Here is a 19,386-nt window from a genome sequence, read left to right as displayed (position 1 = left end):
TGTCAGAAAGCCATTAAATTTAACTGAACTGCACCAATTCTGTCAAGAGGAGTGGTCAAAGATTCAACCAGAAGCTTGTGGATGGCTACCAAAAGCGCCTAATTGATGTGAAAATGGCCAAGGGACATGTTACCAAATATTAGCGCTGCTGTATGTATATTTTTGACCCAGCAGATTTGATCACTTTTTCCTGTTCACCCATAATAAAGTCATAAAAGAACCAAACAAACTTCATGAATGTTTTTTGTGACAAAGAAGTATCTGTTCCAATCACTATCAGAGAAAAATCAAGAGTTGTAGAAATAACTGGAAACTCAAGAGAGCCATGACATTATGTTCTTCACAAGTGTATGTAAACTTTTGACCACAACTGTATACAGTATAGCAATTAGATCACATGGGCCAGACTATTTTATTTTTGCCCATTAAGTGAACTCACTGGCTGCTATTGACAGTGATCAATGTCCAATCCATTTTGACTTCGAGGAGCGAATAAACAAATGAACGAACGTCAATGGCACTGGAAGAAGGGCTCTCACAGCCAGTCTATCCAGTGTAAGTGAATTGGACATCTGTTGTTGTCAATGGTAGGCAATGAGTTAATGTCGGGTCACTTCCATGTCATTAAAATGTATATGACATGGGAAATGAAATTTTAAATAGCATTATTATTGGAAATAAAATATATTGAGACAAATCAATGACATAGAATAACTAGAAACTGCAATTTCTGGAGAAATTACGATGGGGCTTTGCTGTGATAGATATAGATCTATTAGGTCACTTCCAGTTGTTTTGGGGACATTTCGGGTACACTTTTGGGGACACTGTTGATATAAGGTCACTTTCTGTTGATAATTTGACTTACATGGCTGTCAATGGCATTGACATGCATGGCTGTCAATGGCTTCGGCTTACTTGGGCGCGAGTTTAATGTCAGTGTTCTGTAATTAAGTATATGGCCAAAAATCAAAATCACACATTTTTTTGCTATTGAAAAAGAATGGGAAAATTTGGACGTACATTGCAGTCAATGGCATGGACATGCATGGCTGTCAGTAGCATAAAATTACTAGTGTGCCAGTTGAATGTCAATGGGCTGTTATGGGAAGTGTATGTTAAAAAAATTAAAACCATACATGTTTTTCTGCAATTGAATGGGAAATTTGGACGTACATGATCGTCAATATCATGGATGTGCATGGCTGTCAATGGCACTGATTTACATGGGCCCCAGTTGAATGTCGATGGTAATCTTTCTGGTCAAAAACCACAACCACCTGTGTTTTCCTGCCATTATAAATGAGTGGAACGCTGTACATGGCCGTTAATTGTATTCCCATTAGAAATGAATGGGCAAATTTTTGGATAATTTTGTGGAAACAGTAAATTTTTTGCCAATTCTGCATGAACTTTTATGCTTTTATGTAGAATTCTTGCTCATTTTAATTAATTTTTGTTGTTTGTTTTATTGCTTTACAACTTTTAATGACAACACTTTAACGGCTAGGTCTTTAATTTAAATGGGAAGTTCAGAATGTTTTACATTAAGCTTAATCTTTGAGTTAGCGGGGGTTTAATTAGTCAGCGGAGTTGAGTTCAACAAATTCCATGCAGTTTGTCAGTTCTATGTTAGTTTCAGGGCTACGGAGTGGCTAAGCTAGCACATGAAAAAGGTGTATAGTATAAAGGTGCTACAATGTACAACCCCACGGTCCGTATATTTGACACCCCTGGTGTAAAGCTAACATTTAATTCAATTAAAAAAAAATAAAACCTCACTTTCATTTTCTCCCAGCGCCATGCCCACCATACATTGAAACTAGCACCCAAATCTGTGGCGCTAATTCCACCTCCGTGTCCTGGACGCCTATGGCTGATGCCACGGGTTACACAGTTGATGCAACATCCACAAGTGGCCACTCAGTTTTCTGTAGTTCAGTAAATTCATCTTGTGAGCTCATGGATTTAGAATGTGGGAAGACCTACACAGCCACGATCGTGGCCATGGGAAGTCAGTGTGATAGTCCTCCTGGGCCAAGCACTGACATTACCACAGGTGGGTGCATTGTAGAAGGATATTTACCTTGTTTATTGCAGCAAATATTCACCTTGTTTGAATTTGTTGGTTTACAGCTCCTTGCCCTCCAGTCCTCGTTTCCAAGCAGTATATGTGTGACAACAACACAGCAGTGATCAGTTGGAGCGACGCATCTGGAGGTCTCAGCTTCCACGCAGAGCTAGCCGGAGATGGCTATCAGGACAGTTGTAGGACTACAAATACAAGTTGTGTCATTCATAATCTTCCTTGTGGCTTGGAGCTTGGTGTTACTGTTCAGGCTGAGGGAGCAGAGTGCAATAGCACCCCTAGTGTTTTTCAATCACTCCAAACAGGTAAGTTGCAAACAGTGTTGTTATTGGCAGCCATTTTAGTTTTTGTTTTAGTCTTAGTCGATCCTTTTAAAAATAGTGCGATCCCTAGTTCTTATCCCCTGTTTTAAATTGACGTTTTTATTTAAAAAGATAAAAAAAAGGCTGATTTAGATTCAGGTATTCCCCGGACATAAGCGGATTTTAAGGGGGGGGCAGGGGGGCTAGGCCCCCGCTGGTGGCCGAAAAGTGTCACTGCAAGAAATTGACTTTCATATATATATATATTAGGGCTGTCAAAATTATCGCGTTAACGAACGGTAATTAATTTTTTAAATTAATCCCGTTAAAATATTTGACGCAATTAACGCAAAAATGCCCTGCTCAAACAGATTAAAATGACAGCACAGTTAAAGCTGTACTTGTTGTTTTTCGGAGTTTTACTGCCCTCTGCTGGCGCTTGGGTGCGACTGATTTTATAGGCTTCAGCACCCATGAGCACTGTGTAAGTAATTATTGACATCAACAATGGCGGGCTACTAGTTTATTTTTTCATAGAAAATTTTACAAATTTTATTAAAACGAAAACATGAAGAGGGGTTTTAATATAAAATCTCTGTAACTTGTACTAAAATTTATCTTTTAAGAACTACAAGTCTTTCTATCCATGGATCGCTTTAACAGAATGTTAATAATGGTAATGCCATCTTGTTGATTTATTGTTATAATAAAGAAATACAGTAGATGTGTACCGTATGTTGAATGTATATATCCATCTTAATAATTTTACATAATTTACAGAAAAATATGGCATATATTATAGATGGTTTGAATTGCGATTAATTACGATTAATTAATTTTTAAGCTGTAATTAACTCGATTAAAAATTTTAATCGTTTGACACCCCTAATATATATATATATATAAATATACAAAAGTTCTAAAACAATAAAACTGCAACAAAAATGAATGAAATGAACAAAAAAAAAGAAAAATTATAATGGTTCAAAATTATTTTTCGAACAGATCATGTGACTAGCACCTTAGACGGTCATTTGCTTTGCATATAATTTTCCAAAAAAAAAAAAAAAAAAAATTAGGGAAGGGCAATTTTATTCTTCAAATTATTTTTTTCTTTGATTGAAAATATTTTTTTTGATTGAAGCAAATTTTGGGGGGATTGAATGATTTAGACACCAATGTCCCACCCATAAATGGCCTAAACACAAAAAGGATTGCTTCAATCAAAGAAAACTTTTTCAATGAAAAATTAAGTGTTAAAATGCAAATATTTCAATCTCAAATATTTCTTTTGCGTTCAAAAACCTTTTCTATGATTGAAATTATTCTTTTTTTTTTATTGAAGTGATTTTTCATTTTGAAAATATATATATAAATATATATATAACATATATATAACTTATAACTTATAACTTTAAAAAAAATAAATAAATAAAGACAAAAACAATCTGGCCAAAATGTGGGCCAAACGCAAATCAACATTACTTCAATCAAAAAGGTTGCTTCAATCAAAAAAAACTTGACTCCAATCAAAAAATAAATAAATAAAAAATAAAAATAAAAAAAAAAGCTTTCACACGCATTTTATTTGAGTTTCAAATTTATTTTTGCATTCAAACACATTTTATTTTGATTGAAGCGACTTTTTTTAATTGAAAATATATATTTAGTTTAAAGCTTTTTTTTTTTATTGAAGCAACTTTTTTTTGATTGAATAATAAAGACACAAATCTACCTCCATATGGCTCCGCCCAGGGGATACAATTTTTGACTGGAGTAACTACATTGGCACGACATCGGCGGATGTACCATATTCAATGGTTGACGATCTTGGCAAAAACTATTGCCTCAGCAGCCTGATTCGGAATTCCTTCAAGAATGATGGGAAACAAAAAACGCTCATTGTCAACTTATTATTATAAATATTCTTGTAAGTTAATTTTATTGCTGACACTGCGTTTCGGGGTCATCAACATGTTGTGCCCCCCTTGCCCCAAAAGTCAAACTCCGCCTATGTACCTGGGTTACAAACGGGTTCCGTTCCTACGCTGGCGACGTAACCCAAACTTTCGCGTAAATTGAAATGAACCCTATTTTTAAAAAAATGAAAAAAAAAAAAAAAAAAAATCCCAAAACCATTCGATTTTGTTTAATGATGGAGGATACACCGCCCTCTGGTGGCAGCATTGGGTCTGGCTGGACTGTCATTCAATAATGCTTCCATACAGGAGCACTTAGACGTGACACATGCATAAAGGATAGCTGCGCTCTGGTTTGGCCCACATAAGGCTGTAAGTCGTTTCAGCTAATATATGTTTATGTATGCATTTGTAATAAGTTTAGAACTACAGTTTATGGAGTTACGTGTGAGCGATTTGCTATGAGAATTGTAAATACGTTAGTATTCGTAGCATTTACGCTAGCAGAGTTTTGTGAGAAAAATTAGCCTAATTGAATCGACTAAATTTACATATTTATCAGACTAAAAAATAATAATAATAATAAAAATAAAAATAAGGTCGTAACCCAGGGACCACCTGCATAGGTCAAATTTCCAAATATCGGCCGGACGATATATCGGTCTATCTCTAGTTCAATGTTTTTTAAGGATTTTTGACAAAATACATTTAATAACTTTTAATGCTTTTTAATGACCCCATAAACCCTGTGTTAAAGCCACGACTGCCTATATCGGCATTAGGCGTATTACACGTATTCAAGATTCTCATAGCAAATCGGGCGGTGTATCCTACACCATGAAAAAACTTTGTGAATATTTTTTTTTCCTCCGATTTTACGCGAAAATTCGAGTTACGTCGCCAGTGTAGGAATAGAACTCGTCCATAACCTAGGGACTACCTGTATTTTACCATATCTACATGTTCATTTATCACTCTTCCCCATTTATTCCAGCCCCGTGCGCCCCAGAGAACGTAAGCGCCACACTGGTATGTTCCAATCACTCAGCCCTGGTGTCATGGGTGGGAAGCCACAGTGCTGTTGAATACACAGTGACGTCTACCGGGCAAGATGCACACACACATGAATGTCATACCAATACTACAAGTTGTCAACTATCAAACATCCACTGCGGCGAAACATACGACGTCGTGGTCACGCCGCACTCTGAGTCGTGTGCTGGAACACCGAGTCAAGTCTACAGCTTCCAAGCAGGTTTGGAGTCACCATCAATCTCAGATGATGCTACATTGGAGAAAACACTCAATTCATCTTTACCTCTGTTTCTCCAGGTCTTTGCCCTCCAAGCAATGTAGCTATATCTTCACCGTGTGAGGATACCAGCACAGTGTCTTGGTCCAGTGTAGCCGGGGCCGAGATGTACATAGCCATAGCGGTAGCCGATGATGAACACTCTCACAATTGCACCTCCAGTGTTTCTACCTCATGCCAGTTCACTGACCTTCACTGTGGGGAAAACTACTCAGTCACCGTGGTCACCGTGGACCGCGGTTGCTGGAGCGAGCCGAGTTCTGCAGTAGTAATGCTCACCGGTGAGATTAACTGCCCAGATATTTGTATAAACACACATGCAAGAATCAGATTTTTAGCACATGCAGATTGAAACTGAATGTCTCTTTTATAGTCTGTACAGTCCCAAAGGACAGAAATCAAATTTTTGCAAGACCATTTAAAACCACATACCGGAGGTAGTTTCATATCAGATATGAACGAGATGCTTCTCAGTCTGAACAGCTCAGATGGGATTTGACTGTCTCTGACGTCACTCTATGCTGGGTGACGCTTTCACACAGAAATCTGTCAGGTGTGTCAATAGCGGCTTTCACTGTAGGAACCTATCCGCAGTTCCTAGAACCATTTGGCGGACAACGATGTCAATTTTGCGTGTTCGCACATTTAGGAAGTAGGAGCCAGGAATTCGAGTTCCGAGAACCATTTTAGTTCCTAATTCCTACTCTGCGGTAGGGACTTTAAGTGGGGCCGTAGGAACTCGATTGCGTAGGTGTTTGGTGATTCGCTGAAATCATCAGCGACGCCTTTGGGGGTGTCAAACGATTAAAATTTTTAATCGAGTTAATTACAGCTTTAAAATTAAATAATCGTAATTAATCGCAATTAAAACCATCTATAAAATATGCCATATTTTTCTGTAAATTATTGTTGGAATGGAAAGATAAGACACAAGATGGATATATACATTCAACATACGGTACATAAGTATTGTATTTCTTTATTATAACAATAAATCAACAAGATGGCATTACCATTATTAACATTGTGTTAAAGCGATCCATGGATAGAAAGACTTGTAGTTCTTAAAAGATAAATGTTAGTACAAATTATAGAAATTTTATATTAAAACCCCTCTTCATGTTTTCGTTTTATAAAATTTGTAAAATTTTCAATCAAAAAAATAAACTAGTAGCCCGCCATTGTTGATGTCAATAATTACTTACACAATGCTCATGGGTGCTGAAGCCTATAAAATCAGTCGCACCCAAGCGCCAGCATAGAGCAGGCAAAACTCCGAAAAACACAACAAGTACACCTTTCACTGTGCTCTCATTTTAATCTGTTTGAGCGGGGCATTTGTGCGTTAATTGCATCAAATATTTAACGGGATTAATTTAAAAAATTAATTACCGCGCATTAACGCGATAATTTTGACAGCCCTTTTAATTTTTTAAATTAATCACGTTAAAATATTTGACACAATTAACGCACATGCCCTGCTCAGACAGATTTAAATGACAGTACAGTTAAATGCCCCACTTGTTAATTGTGTTTTATTGTTTTGCCGCCCTCTGCTGGCGCTTGGGTGCGACTGATTTTTTTAGGCTTCAGCAGCCATGAGCATTGTGTAAGTAATTATTGACATCAACAATGGCGGGCTACTAGTTTATTTTTTGATTGAAAATTTTACAAATTTTATTAAAACGAAAACATTAAGAGGGGTTTTAATATGAAATTTCTATAACTTGTACAAACATTTTATAGATGGTTTGAATTGCGATTAATTGCAATTAATTACGATTAATCAATTTTTAAGCTGTAATTAACTCGATTAAAATTTTTAATCGTTTGACAGCCCTAATATATATATATATATATATATACTAAATCTGTGTACTCTTACAGTCTCGTTGTTAGACACTGGATTTGCTCGCCGATGGAAACTATTCCCTTCAAACATGCAAGCCGCGGTGTCCTCGACGGTCTCCATTTCGTTGTTTTCTGTTTGACTTAGGTTTGGGTGGGTGTGGCGAGTAAATAATGCGCAGACTACAACGTCACAGCGGTTCGTATCAGGCGCAGTACCCATGTGCGAACGCAACTGCCTGGCAAAGGATAGTTCCTGCAACTACTGGAGAGGCCTGTAGTTAAAGGAACTAAGAATTCAGGTTCCTACAGTCCGAAAGCGGCCATTAATGTGGCCCAGTCTGAACAGGTCCAGATCTGATAGTGAACAGTCAGCCCTAAAAATCAAGATTTGAGAAGAAATCCCATTGGAATCAGATATCCCCACAGTCTAAACTTTCCTTCTGTGTCATGCCAGGTCTGTGTCCACCCACTAACCTTGTGGGCGAGGTCGCCTGTGACACCAATGCAGTCACCATTTCATGGGACCAGATTCAGTTGCCAGGGGTTTCCTACATCCTAAAATACGAGAAGCTCTACGACGCACTTCCCCCTTTAACATGGATGACTGCAGACACCTCACACACACTGACTGACCTGCAATGCGGACAGAGATACGCCTTCTGCGTTGCGTTTGAGGATCAGGCTTGCCACAGTAGCTACAGCCCTCCTATGGAATTAAGCACAGGTTTTTTGACCATTTCAGGTTTTAGAGTGTAAGACACAACAGCCACTTAAGATCAAGGTCCAAATCTTTTAACGGAGCATTTTCTTTCCGTATTCAGCTCCCTGCCAGCCCACAAACTTTGCTGCTCGTGTGGACTGCGGGATGAACCACGGTAACTTCACCTGGTTTGAAAGCAGCGGAGCAACTTTTTACACAGTGGAGGTGACGGGGGATCACGGCCACGTGGCATCCTGCTCTTCCAATGACACTTCATGCGCTGTCAGACTCCATTGTGGTCGCTCGTACTCGGCTTCGTTGGTGGCGTCCACTGAGAGTTGCAACAGCACTGAACACGCGGACATATATTTTGACTCGGGTAATGAAAAACTGCTTTAAAATAACTTCCATAACTGCTACAGGACTCTTTTTGTAGCCCTCACTGGTCAGGCTGCTCCATAGTTGGTGGAGCTGGTCATTTAGTGGAGTTAGTCCTGTTAGGTCTCTGCAATCTGGTGACTTTCTTGTACTGAATACACCAAAGTGAGTCCTTTCTGTGAAATGCAGATTGACAGGACAGTAGACGTGACATGACATGACTAACTCATGAAAGCCAAGACTTAATTGACTGCAGTTGTTTTGAAAAATTATTCAACCCCCACAATGGATAAGTGTTTTTGCAAGTATGACATCCATTTTTCATCTTGTTTATAATCACAACAAATAATGACATGTCAAATAGACAAATACAACTGAAATAACAAAAAGATTTTTGAGAATATTCCAATTTATTGCCTTTCTGTGATTACTTCATTGACAAAATTATTCAACCTCCCCCAAGTCAACCACTCTTAAGAACAAAGGTTTCCATCAGGTGTGGAGGAAAAGAGTCGATTTATGCTTGTTACAGGTTGTTTTATTCTTATAACTAACAGGAAATGATGACACAGAATTCGGGAATAAAAAAGAACAAAGAATTTACACTCAACAGACAAACAGAAAAGACAAGACATTGTTGGTACTAGGAGACAAAGAAAAAGTGCCTCGCGCCTCTCAGCTCCTACACTTTTTCTCCCCTTCTCCCTGGGGAGGGTCTCTTGCTTGAAATGTACAACCCCCCCGCCCTGATCAAACTACATACGCTGGTAAGAAGACAAAAATCGGCCTGTGTGAATATGTTAGAAAAGTAAGTGGCATTTTCCACGTGTGATTATTGTGAATAAATAGAAATATATTTCTACAGGAGTTGTCAAACAGCTGATGAAAACATCTGTAGTTGTGAACAGAACCCTAATGACTAGCAATTAAGCAGATTTAAAAGGACAGTGACACATGGCTCTTCTTAGCAGTAAATGATATCTTTACAACATGGTGAAGTCTAAGGAATGGACAAAAAACTTCAGAGAGGAAGTCATTTCACTTCATATGCAAGGATATGGATATAAAAAGATAGCATAAGGACTAAAAATTTCTAGAGACACAATTGGGACCATAGTCCGTAAGTTTAAAGCTAAAGGCACAGTGGAAACGCTACCTGGTCGTGGAAGAAAGAGGTTACTGTCTGCAACTGCTGTGCGATACCTGAAGCAAAAGGTGGAGGAAAATCCCCAGATGACAGCTGAGGTACTACGTCAGGACACGACATACAGTAGGAAGGTATTCAGGTTTCATCCCAGACAATAAGACGCACACTGCGAAATCAATCAATCAATCAATCAATCAAATTTATTTATATAGCTGATGGTTTCCATGCAAGAACTCTCAGGCTCACCCCTCTGCTGACTCCAAAGCACAAGAAGTATGGCAAAAAATCATGTGGGCGAACCACAAATGTTTTGAGATACTGTTTTCTGGAGTGATGAGACCAAACTAGAACTTTCTGGGCCAATGGATCAACGGTATGTGTGGAGGAGAAAGAATGATGCCTATAAAGAAAAGAACACCCTATCTACTGTGAAGCATGGTGGGGGGTCAGTCATGCTCTGGGGTTGTTTTGCTTCTTTAGGTACAGGGAATCTTCAGCGTCTGCAAGGTATTATGAATTCAGTTCAAAACAAAGAGATCTTCGATGCAAATGTTATTGACAAAGCTGAGGCTTGGGTGAGGTTGGGACCTTCCAATAGGACAATGATCCCTAAGCATACCTCAACATCTACCACATCTTGGTTGCAAAAGAAGTGCTGGACGATTCTGGAGTGGCAATCGCAATCACCAGACTTAAATCCCATTGAAAATCTCTGGTGGTACTTGAAGAAGGCAGTTGCAGCACGCAAGCCCAAAAATGTTAATGAACTGGTGGCCTTTGCCAATGAGGAATGGGCAAAGATACCTGTGGATCACTGCAAGAACTTGTGTCAAACTTTGTTGCATTGTTGCAAAGGATATTGCACTAAGTACTAAAGTTATACATACCTAAGGGGTTGAATAGTTTTGTCAATGAAGTAATCACAGACAGGGCGATAAATTGGAATATGACAAACTTTCAGAAACACTTGTCTTCTGTGAAGGGTTGAATAATTTTGAACACAACTGTAACTGGAGGCTCCAATACACCGCCGTTCACCTTGGTCAGCTGAGATACTTTCATAGACTATAACTGGCTGAACAGTTTACTGTATAAATTCCAACATTAATTCTCCATCATTAATTGAAGTTCTCTACTGAACTTGTCTCCAATAGCTCCCTGTCTCCCAGAAAATGTCCTAGCAGTAATGGACTGTTACACCAATGTGATGAATGTGAGTTGGTCCGAGACACCTGGTTCAGACAATTACACGGCCTGGGCCATCAGCTTGGAAGGACACAGAACTTCCTGCAACTCCACATACAACAATTGTTCCATCCAAGACCTGCGGTGCGGCCACATCTATGAGGTGGTTGTCACCTCTTCCTCCGTTCATTGTGAAATCATCGCTGGCTCTGACTACAAGGTCCAAGCCGGTGAGTCTAACCACACTTAAGTCTTGTTTGGAGCAAAACAGGTCCTATACGAGTCTTTTGTATGTCTGTAGCTCCATGTAAACCGGAGAACGTCACTGGGAATCTTAACTGCGGTGCTAACATTTTGAGATTGACGTGGGATCACACCACCTCACAAGCTCAGAACTTCACTGTAGAAGCCACATCAGCTTCAGGTGTTAACTCCATTTGTGAAACCAATGAGGGTAACTGCTCCTTCTTGGACCTGAGCTGTGGTCAACTCTACACTTTCACTGTGACGGGTCATACGAACGTCTGCATGAGTGAGAGGAGTTACCCGATGGAGATGCTAACTGGTACATCCCTTCAAAATTCCTCACGATTTTTGGTGCCGTACAAAACTAGTCTTCTTTTTTTTGGCTCCCTAGGTCCATGTCCTCCGAGCGAGTTGACCGCCGAGATGAACTGTACCACCAGAAAAGCTTTGGTTACCTGGAATACCGCCGCTGCAGCCACAGCCTACAGCGCCCACGCAACCTCCACCAATGGACACAACTCCTCCTGCAGTGAGATGGGAACCTCATGTGAACTTAGCAGCCTGGTCTGTGGACAGAACTACTCGGTCATGGTGGAATCGATGCATACTGGCTGCGCTGGGCCGGCTACTGCTCCGGTTTTGCTGACTACAGGTGAGATTGAGCAAGGAATGTTTGGTTTTCTTGCCATAAGCTTGAAGTCTGTGGACCAAAGTCCAAAGTACTGTACTAGTAAGAAACAGTGTTGTTTTTGACAGCCCTTTTGATTTCCGTCTTAGTCTTTTGGGCGGTAATACTTCTTAGTCTTAGTTCGGGCTGCAGCTATCGATTTTTTTAGTAGTCGATCAATCTATGAAGTAGTTAGTTCGAATAATCGAGTTATCGGATTAGAAACATAAAGAATTAAAATACCTAAGCTTAGCCTCAAATGGTATCAAAAATTAATGAGGATGTAAGTAAAACAAAAGAATTGGCTAACTTGGCTAACTAACTATAAAATGCTGACTATTTTTACAATGCTCTTAACAAATCATTCAAACACAAATTCCCACAAAAAACTGTTAAATATGCCTATAAATTGAATTACGAATGCGTTAAAAAAATAGCTAAAACAAAAACTTACATTATGTTGGTCTTAACAGGGAGCAGCTAGGTTCAGCCATGTCAAATGAGTTATGTCATATTCACTGTTGCCACTAGGGGGTAGTGTATGCACCCAATCAATAAAAATGAATGCAAACACCTTCAAGCAAACCTTTACAATGGCACTTTAATTAACACTAGAAAACCCAGCAGAGGCCGACTCGGCCTTTCCCGAGGCAAATGCTCCTAATATTCCCAAGCAATGGCTGATTTGGCCTCTCCTCCCCAAAAAACCCAGAAGTGCTTTTGAACTAGCAAGTCGTTGTCCGACAGACAGCAACGATTCATATGTAAAAACAACCACTAGACATACATCGTGTTGGTTTGCGGCCCAAACGTTTGTGTCAGTTCAAGTCAAGCTACATTTATTTAATTACATTTATTGATGACGAATGACAATTTTTACATTATTTTTAACTCTCTTCTCCTATACTCCACACACAACGACAGAAAAAAATGGCCCAAATGTGTGCATTGTTTTGAAGGGGGGAAAAAAGTGTCTTAGAACTGCAATTTGAACGTAAAGCAGGAATTGTGTCTATAGTTTAGAAGGACTGAATCAGGGGCATGGGGCATTAATTGTGGTCATTGTGTCTGAAGTTAATGTATGTGTAGCGGTTGCATTTCCATATGAATGGCTGTTGTCTGTCGGACAACGACTTGCCAATTCTCAAGCACTTGTGTCATTTTGGCCACCTCTGGGTTTTCGGGGGAAAGGCCATATCGACCATTGCTTGGGACTAGTAGGAGTACCAGAATTCTCTCTCTCTAGTTTTTGTTGACGAAAAGTAGTCCGAGGACACTCGCTGTTAGCATTAGCCTATTGTGAATGCTATGCTATGCTAATGCTACGAGTTTTCGTAGACCTTTAGAGGCTAAAGCAACATTGCATATTCTCCGTGTACAAGATAAGAAAAAAATCTTACCGTGTGTGCAAGCCTTAAGAAGAGAATAGGGTTGTTCCGATCATGTTTTTTTGCTCCCAATCCGATCCTGATCATTTTAGTTTGAGTATCTGCCGATCCCAATATTTCCCGATCCGATTGCTTTTTTTTTTTTGCTCCCGATTCAATTCCAATCATTCCCGATATTTTTTCCCGTTCATATACATTTTGGCAATGCATTAAGAAAAAAATGAATAAAACTCGGACGAATATATACATTCAACATACAGTACATAAGTACTGTATTTGTTTATTATGACAATAAATCCTCAAGATGGCATTTACATTATTAACATTCTTTCTGTGAGAGGGATCCACGGATAGAAAGACATGTAATTCTTAAAGGATAATGTGACTTTGTATATTGTGACTAAATATTGCAATCTAGTGTATTTGTTGAGCTTTCAGTAAATGATACTGTAGCCATTTAACTTAACTGCGAAGTGCAACCATGACTGTGCGTAGTGGTGCCAATTGATATATCTTCTCTGCGTTGGGAAATAACATAGGGTGTAAAGAAAAAGATCAACTACTACCTATCTTCCCCACATTGCTTCCCACGATATTTCTAATGGTTGAGACAGGGATTGTAAGGCTTTAGCCAATTAAAAAAAGGCTTCAAAGGCTGTCAAAATCCTCTCTACTCATTATACGTTGCCTTTTAGCTCTATGTATACGTAAAACGGTGCCATTATAGATTGAACGCGACAATGCGTGTGTGGGTAGTGCAACGCATGCGTTAATTGCGTTAAATATTTGAATGTTATTACCGCCGTTAACGCGATAAATTTGATAGCCCTACTTTAAGCCAAAACTAAAGACTCTGGATGAATGTAAGAAATTTTGTCTGTAACATTAAATACAATTAGAAAACGATGTAATTAAAAAAATATATATATATATTTAAAAAAGGCATGTCCGATATTTTTTTGCCAATTCCGATACTTTGAAAATGACGCGATCGGACCCAATCCATCGGGACATCTTTAGAGGAGAGGATACTGGCGAGTTGGGAGTGAGGGGGTGCAGCACGTCAAATGAGTGACACAAACAGACACTGCTACGATGCAGGCTAACTACATATAAAATGTCACACATTGTTAACATTGTGATAAAAACTATTACGCATTTGTTTCGTTCTTGTCTCGTCAGAAGAAAACTGGCATTCGTCTCGTTACGTTTAGTCTCCCAAAACACGTTTTTAACTCGGTTTGGTCTCGTCGCCGTCATAAAAAAGTGTTCTGTGACGAAATTTTTCGTTGTCTTTATCGTTGAAAAAAACAACTCTGGTAAGAAACTAAATCTATGCACTCACACTCTTTTTCCAGATCCCTGCATTCCCATAATTGTCTCCATCAACTACACTATAATTGATGCTGAAGTGATGTGGCAAGCAGCAGATGGAGCAAGTTCCTATTCCGTTTGGGCGGAAAACGACCAAGGCGGGGCAGCCAAATGTAACAGCACAGGAACCAAATGCCATCTGATGGGCCTACAGTGCAGTCAGATCTACAACGTGATCGTGACAGCTCACAACCAGGCTTGTGACAGTTTCGCTTCTGACACATGGCAGCTTAAGACAGGTGGGTCATAACACCAAGAATGGGTGAGTGCTCGGGATTTCCCAATCACATTTTTTTGCATGCGAGCCAAACTACCTGATTTTGAGGAGCTAAGACCCGGTCCGATACCTCGGAAATGTGTTTAGGGAAAAATAGCACATCCAACTGTCGCATTTTTCTACATTTTGAACTAAGCTATCCAACATTATGGGCATATAAAAGGGTCAATAACGATGAGCGAAAAAAATCCTTCTTTTTGTTCTCCACGGTTTCTTTGATTGGGGTAATTATAAATATATAGTGTAAAACGGTAAGGACACAACAATGGCAACTTTTCAGAATGCTCAAAAATAGTCCCCACCAACTTTTAAGCAGCCTTATTTGCATTATATAATGACTTCAGTCATATAGGTGATTTAGATTGTCTTCCCATACAGTATGCTGTAAGGATAGAATTGAACCTACAATTATAATTTTTAAAAAAGGCCTCTCCTACTAGGTTTTTTCACCGTAGAGCGTTGAAATTTGGGGAGTCGATACCTTGTGCAGAACTGCTCCAAAAAGTCTCTGCGCCGATGTTCCAAACCAAACAGGAAATCGGATATTTTGGATTGAGCGTGAATTTTATATTGAGTTACAGGGTGTATTTTTGAGACATTGGCACCTAGGGAGTTAGTTTGATCCTCCTCAAAATTAGTGAGACTGTTCATGAGACATATGAAATCTTAAGTTATCAAAATGGTGAGTTTTCATTCCTGGGCCTGACCTGGGCGTGGTGCCAAAGTCGACCATTTCTTTTTTTTTTTGGCAACATGCCAAATTCAGTAAATGACTAATAACTACCTGATACAAAGTTCACTCTTTTTTAATATCTGGCATGTATGTGAAGTATCCCAGCCTGAACACGACTGCATTGAACTATTACCCGTTATGCCTGGCACCCCCTGTTGGGAACAGTAAAGGCGCTTTTCTTACTAGACAGGCTCCTCCTACAAGGGAAAAAATCAGTTGACCTCAAACCTGCATCAGAGGAGCCTTAAGACATGTGTTCAGGTGCCTGATGAAAAATATTGAGGTTTCGTTGAAGGAGAGGAGTCCAAACAGCAAAGTGAAAATGACCGTCGCCATTTTGTCTCGCCACAAATTTTGAATAGTCATAACTTGGCAGACATATCTGCGTGAAACTTCCTGTGCCTGGTGAGAGTCGTAGGGGTCATTTGCATTAACTCTGCAGCGCCAACTATTGGCAACAAAAAGTCACTCATTTTACTTATACATGTCCAGTTCTTTTCAGTTTGGTCATTGTAGTTACAAGGCTTTTTGTAATACTACATTTACAGGCCCATGTCCACATGGCTCTGTCTGTTGCCACGGCGACCCTTTGTTTGCCATTCAAAGGAAGTTGATTTTTTCTCAGACTTAAATTTGGCACACTTGGTCGAATTTGCACAATTAGAAGATTCATTTTGATTTTGAATAAGGGTGTGGTTGCACAGTTCAGTAGCGCCTCCTTTTTTGTAGGACCCTCTTCAATAGGGATTTTTTCTCCTAGGTGTGTGAATTATTTCTAATCCCCAAAAAAGAGGCAAGTTTCGAGCAAGTTAGGTTCTCATGAGATGATGAGAGAAGGACGATCTGCCACCACCTTGACCTGCGTGCCGTCCGAGCCAAACTGCTAGGGCACATTCAGTCATGCTTGCAGGCCTAGTTCTTATTATTCTTTTTTAGGGGGTAAATGAAATTGGACAATTTGGAGGCCTTAACATGCTTGAAAACTCACCCAAATTTGCACATACATGCGGCTTGGCGTAAATTGGGGTAATTTTGTAACCTTGCAAAAAATCGTAACACTAACTAAGTAATCTTAACGCTGTTCTAGTCTTTCGCGGACACATTCAGACCATAGACGATTTAAACGAACACTGGTGGTTTGACTGACTCGGTAGATGCTGCTAGTTAAAGAAGATGGGGCCAGCAGAGGGTGATGATGCGCTATGATTTATTAAGCATGTCGGCGCTTACATATCAGAATGTCATGCAGATTGTGCATGCAAAAATCATATGAAGTCCATGGTGCTACCTTTATATAGAGTCTATGGTCGCTACTGACAGTTCGAATTGAATTGTTTGTTTATTTGACTAAGGAGGCGGAGTTTGGCTCCGGATATCTCCGGCCCACTTTAACCAATGGATGAGTGTGATAATATTTTCACCATTATCAAATCCTCTATGTGTATTTACTGTTTTCCAGAACCTTGTCCACCTACCAACGTTCAGGCCGATGCGGCGTGCGATCAATTCACAGCAACTATTTCCTGGGATTTGAGTGCGCTTGCGGTGGGTTACATTGGCTACATCTACGACCTATATGGATCCTACGAGTTCACATGTGAGGTTGGGGGAGCAGACAACAGCTGTGTCATCTCTGGACTCATGTGCGGCACCAATTATGGCGCGTGGGTCACAGCCTTGGGAGAGGAACACGACAGCGATGATAGCGAAGTGGTCACGTTCACATCAGGTAAAGACATGCTTAAAACACACATTGACCCTTGTACAATCTCAACATTTGATTTATACATGAATCATCAAGACTGGAAGTACTAGACAAGTTTTAAACATTATTATAACCTTTGTAAAGAGTATAAAATATAATGTTCTTCTCAAATCAACAGGTCCTTGCCAACCAAGCAGCGTTGAAGCCATTGTGGACTGTGAGATTAAGTCCGCTACGGTTTCCTGGCTTCCCGGCAATGGAGCTGTGTCTTACACAGCTGTACTATCAGCATCTTCGGGCCACGTGGCAACATGCACCACCAACCAGACCTACTGTCTACTAACGACTCTTCAGTGTGGGGAGGAGTACAGCATCACTGTGTCGAGTGTGTTTGACATCTGCGAGAACAGTGCCGTAATGCCGGGATACCTCACCACAGGTAATGTGTGGCCCATTCATTGTTACACAGGTAGAGCTACAATCGAAAATATATACAGATAGTCCCCGGGTTACGAACAAATTCCGTTCCCACCCTGGCGACGTAATTTCCGCGAAGATCTGAAAAAAAAGAAGAAGAAGAATTTTAAGTGTGGATATGTTGACATCCTATACTATGCTGCCTGATCACTAATCCAGGGACCAACAATCTGGCTACTGAAGTCAGTATTCATCTCGCCTGATGCAATCTTCTGATATGCTTGCAAGCATCACCATAAATGGGTTTGTTTTACACAGAAACTGCTGATAGTTTTGCCTCAGATAATCATGGACTTTCAACTGCCAACGCAGCAAGGCTCATGACCTATTTTGCAAGATCTTCAAGAAGAGTTAATCACCAAGCGTTCCAGACACACCTCCTTATCTGTATATAAGGAAGGCCGAGCCCCCTGTTTAGTGTGCATTTCTCTACACGGCTTGTTCTGTAACTAAATGCACCCAGAAATTTCTGAAATTAAAACTGTGCAGTATTGATCTCTTGCCCCAGTCTTCATTTAACAATCCAGTCTAGCCGTCTCACCTGAATTGAAAACGAACACGCGGAGGACCTGAAAGACTGCCTCCAACACTACCTCTAATTGATTTATTAAAAACAATATGTTTAACTATTCAAAATGTTTACTTTTCAGAGCCATGCATCCCGACGAATATCTCCATCCATTACTACATGAACGAATCTCGCGTCATGTGGGGAGCAGCGAGTGGAGCTTCTTCTTACGATGTCCAGGCTGTGACTTACCAGGGATTGACAGCTATGTGTAACAGCACTGGGACCCAGTGCAACATGACTGGCTTGCAATGCAGTCAGATCTACAACGTCACAATAGCCGCAAAAAATAATGTCTGCAACAACACAGTGATGTCCGAAATGTACCAGTTTATGACAGGTTAGTTCCCAACCAAGGGTACATTGCAAGAGTTATGCTGAAACATTTGATCATTTCATACCAAAATAAGTCCATTACAGCATGGGTCGGAAACACATGCCTCGTGAGCCACATCTGGCTCTCCGTCAACCGGTAATCTTAAATGTGGAAACAGCCGGCTGGCTTGACATGAACAAGCTGTGATGAGCTGGTGGTAAATTCACACATTGATCTTGGAGACTTCAAACATACTTCCAATTATATGGTTCAATTCAGTGTCCATTGGTGGTCCTACCATCACCAAGTTGGGCATTACAGAGCTCGCTTTGCTCGTTAAGTCTCTGCTCAGCCCTCCCAACTTAATGCCAAGTGAACGGGAATATATACAGTGGGGCAAATAAGTATTTAGTCAATCACTAATTGTGTAAGTTCTCCCACTTAAAAATATTAGAGAGGCCTGTAATTGTCAACATGGGTAAATCTCAACCCTGAGAGACAGAATGTAGAAAAAAAAATGAAAATCACATTGTTTCATTTTTAAAGAATTTATTTGCAAATCATGGTGGAAAATAAGTATTTGGTCAATACCAAAAGTTCATCTCAATACTTTGCTATGTCCCCTTTGTTGGCAATAAGGGAGGCCAAACGTTTTCTGTAACTCTTCACAAGCTTTTCACATACTGTTGCTGGTATTTTGGGTCATTCCTCCATGCAGATCTCCTCTAGAGCAGTGATGTTTTGTGGCTGTC

The 19,386-nt window shown here is 39.9% G+C and overlaps 1 protein-coding gene across 1 annotated transcript; it reads left to right on the top strand.

Moving 5' to 3' along the window:
* Positions 1-1,821: 1,821 nt before the first annotated feature.
* Positions 1,822-11,662, top strand: LOC130929899 (fibronectin type III domain-containing protein 7-like). The gene is made up of 9 exons (XM_057857518.1): positions 1,822-2,059; positions 2,137-2,394; positions 5,305-5,565; positions 5,643-5,903; positions 7,928-8,197; positions 8,295-8,552; positions 10,853-11,113; positions 11,185-11,440; positions 11,521-11,662. The coding sequence occupies exons 1-9, from the start codon at positions 1,873-1,875 to the stop codon at positions 11,660-11,662; spliced, it is 2,154 nt and encodes a 717-aa protein (XP_057713501.1). The 5' UTR covers positions 1,822-1,872.
* The last annotated feature ends 7,724 nt before the right edge of the window (positions 11,663-19,386 follow it).

The sequence above is a fragment of the Corythoichthys intestinalis genome, chromosome 14 (assembly GCF_030265065.1).
Source record: "Corythoichthys intestinalis isolate RoL2023-P3 chromosome 14, ASM3026506v1, whole genome shotgun sequence".
Lineage (NCBI taxonomy): Eukaryota > Metazoa > Chordata > Actinopteri > Syngnathiformes > Syngnathidae > Corythoichthys > Corythoichthys intestinalis.
The sequence above is the reverse complement of the archived record's forward strand: the minus strand, read 5'-3'. Positions and strand labels throughout refer to the sequence as shown.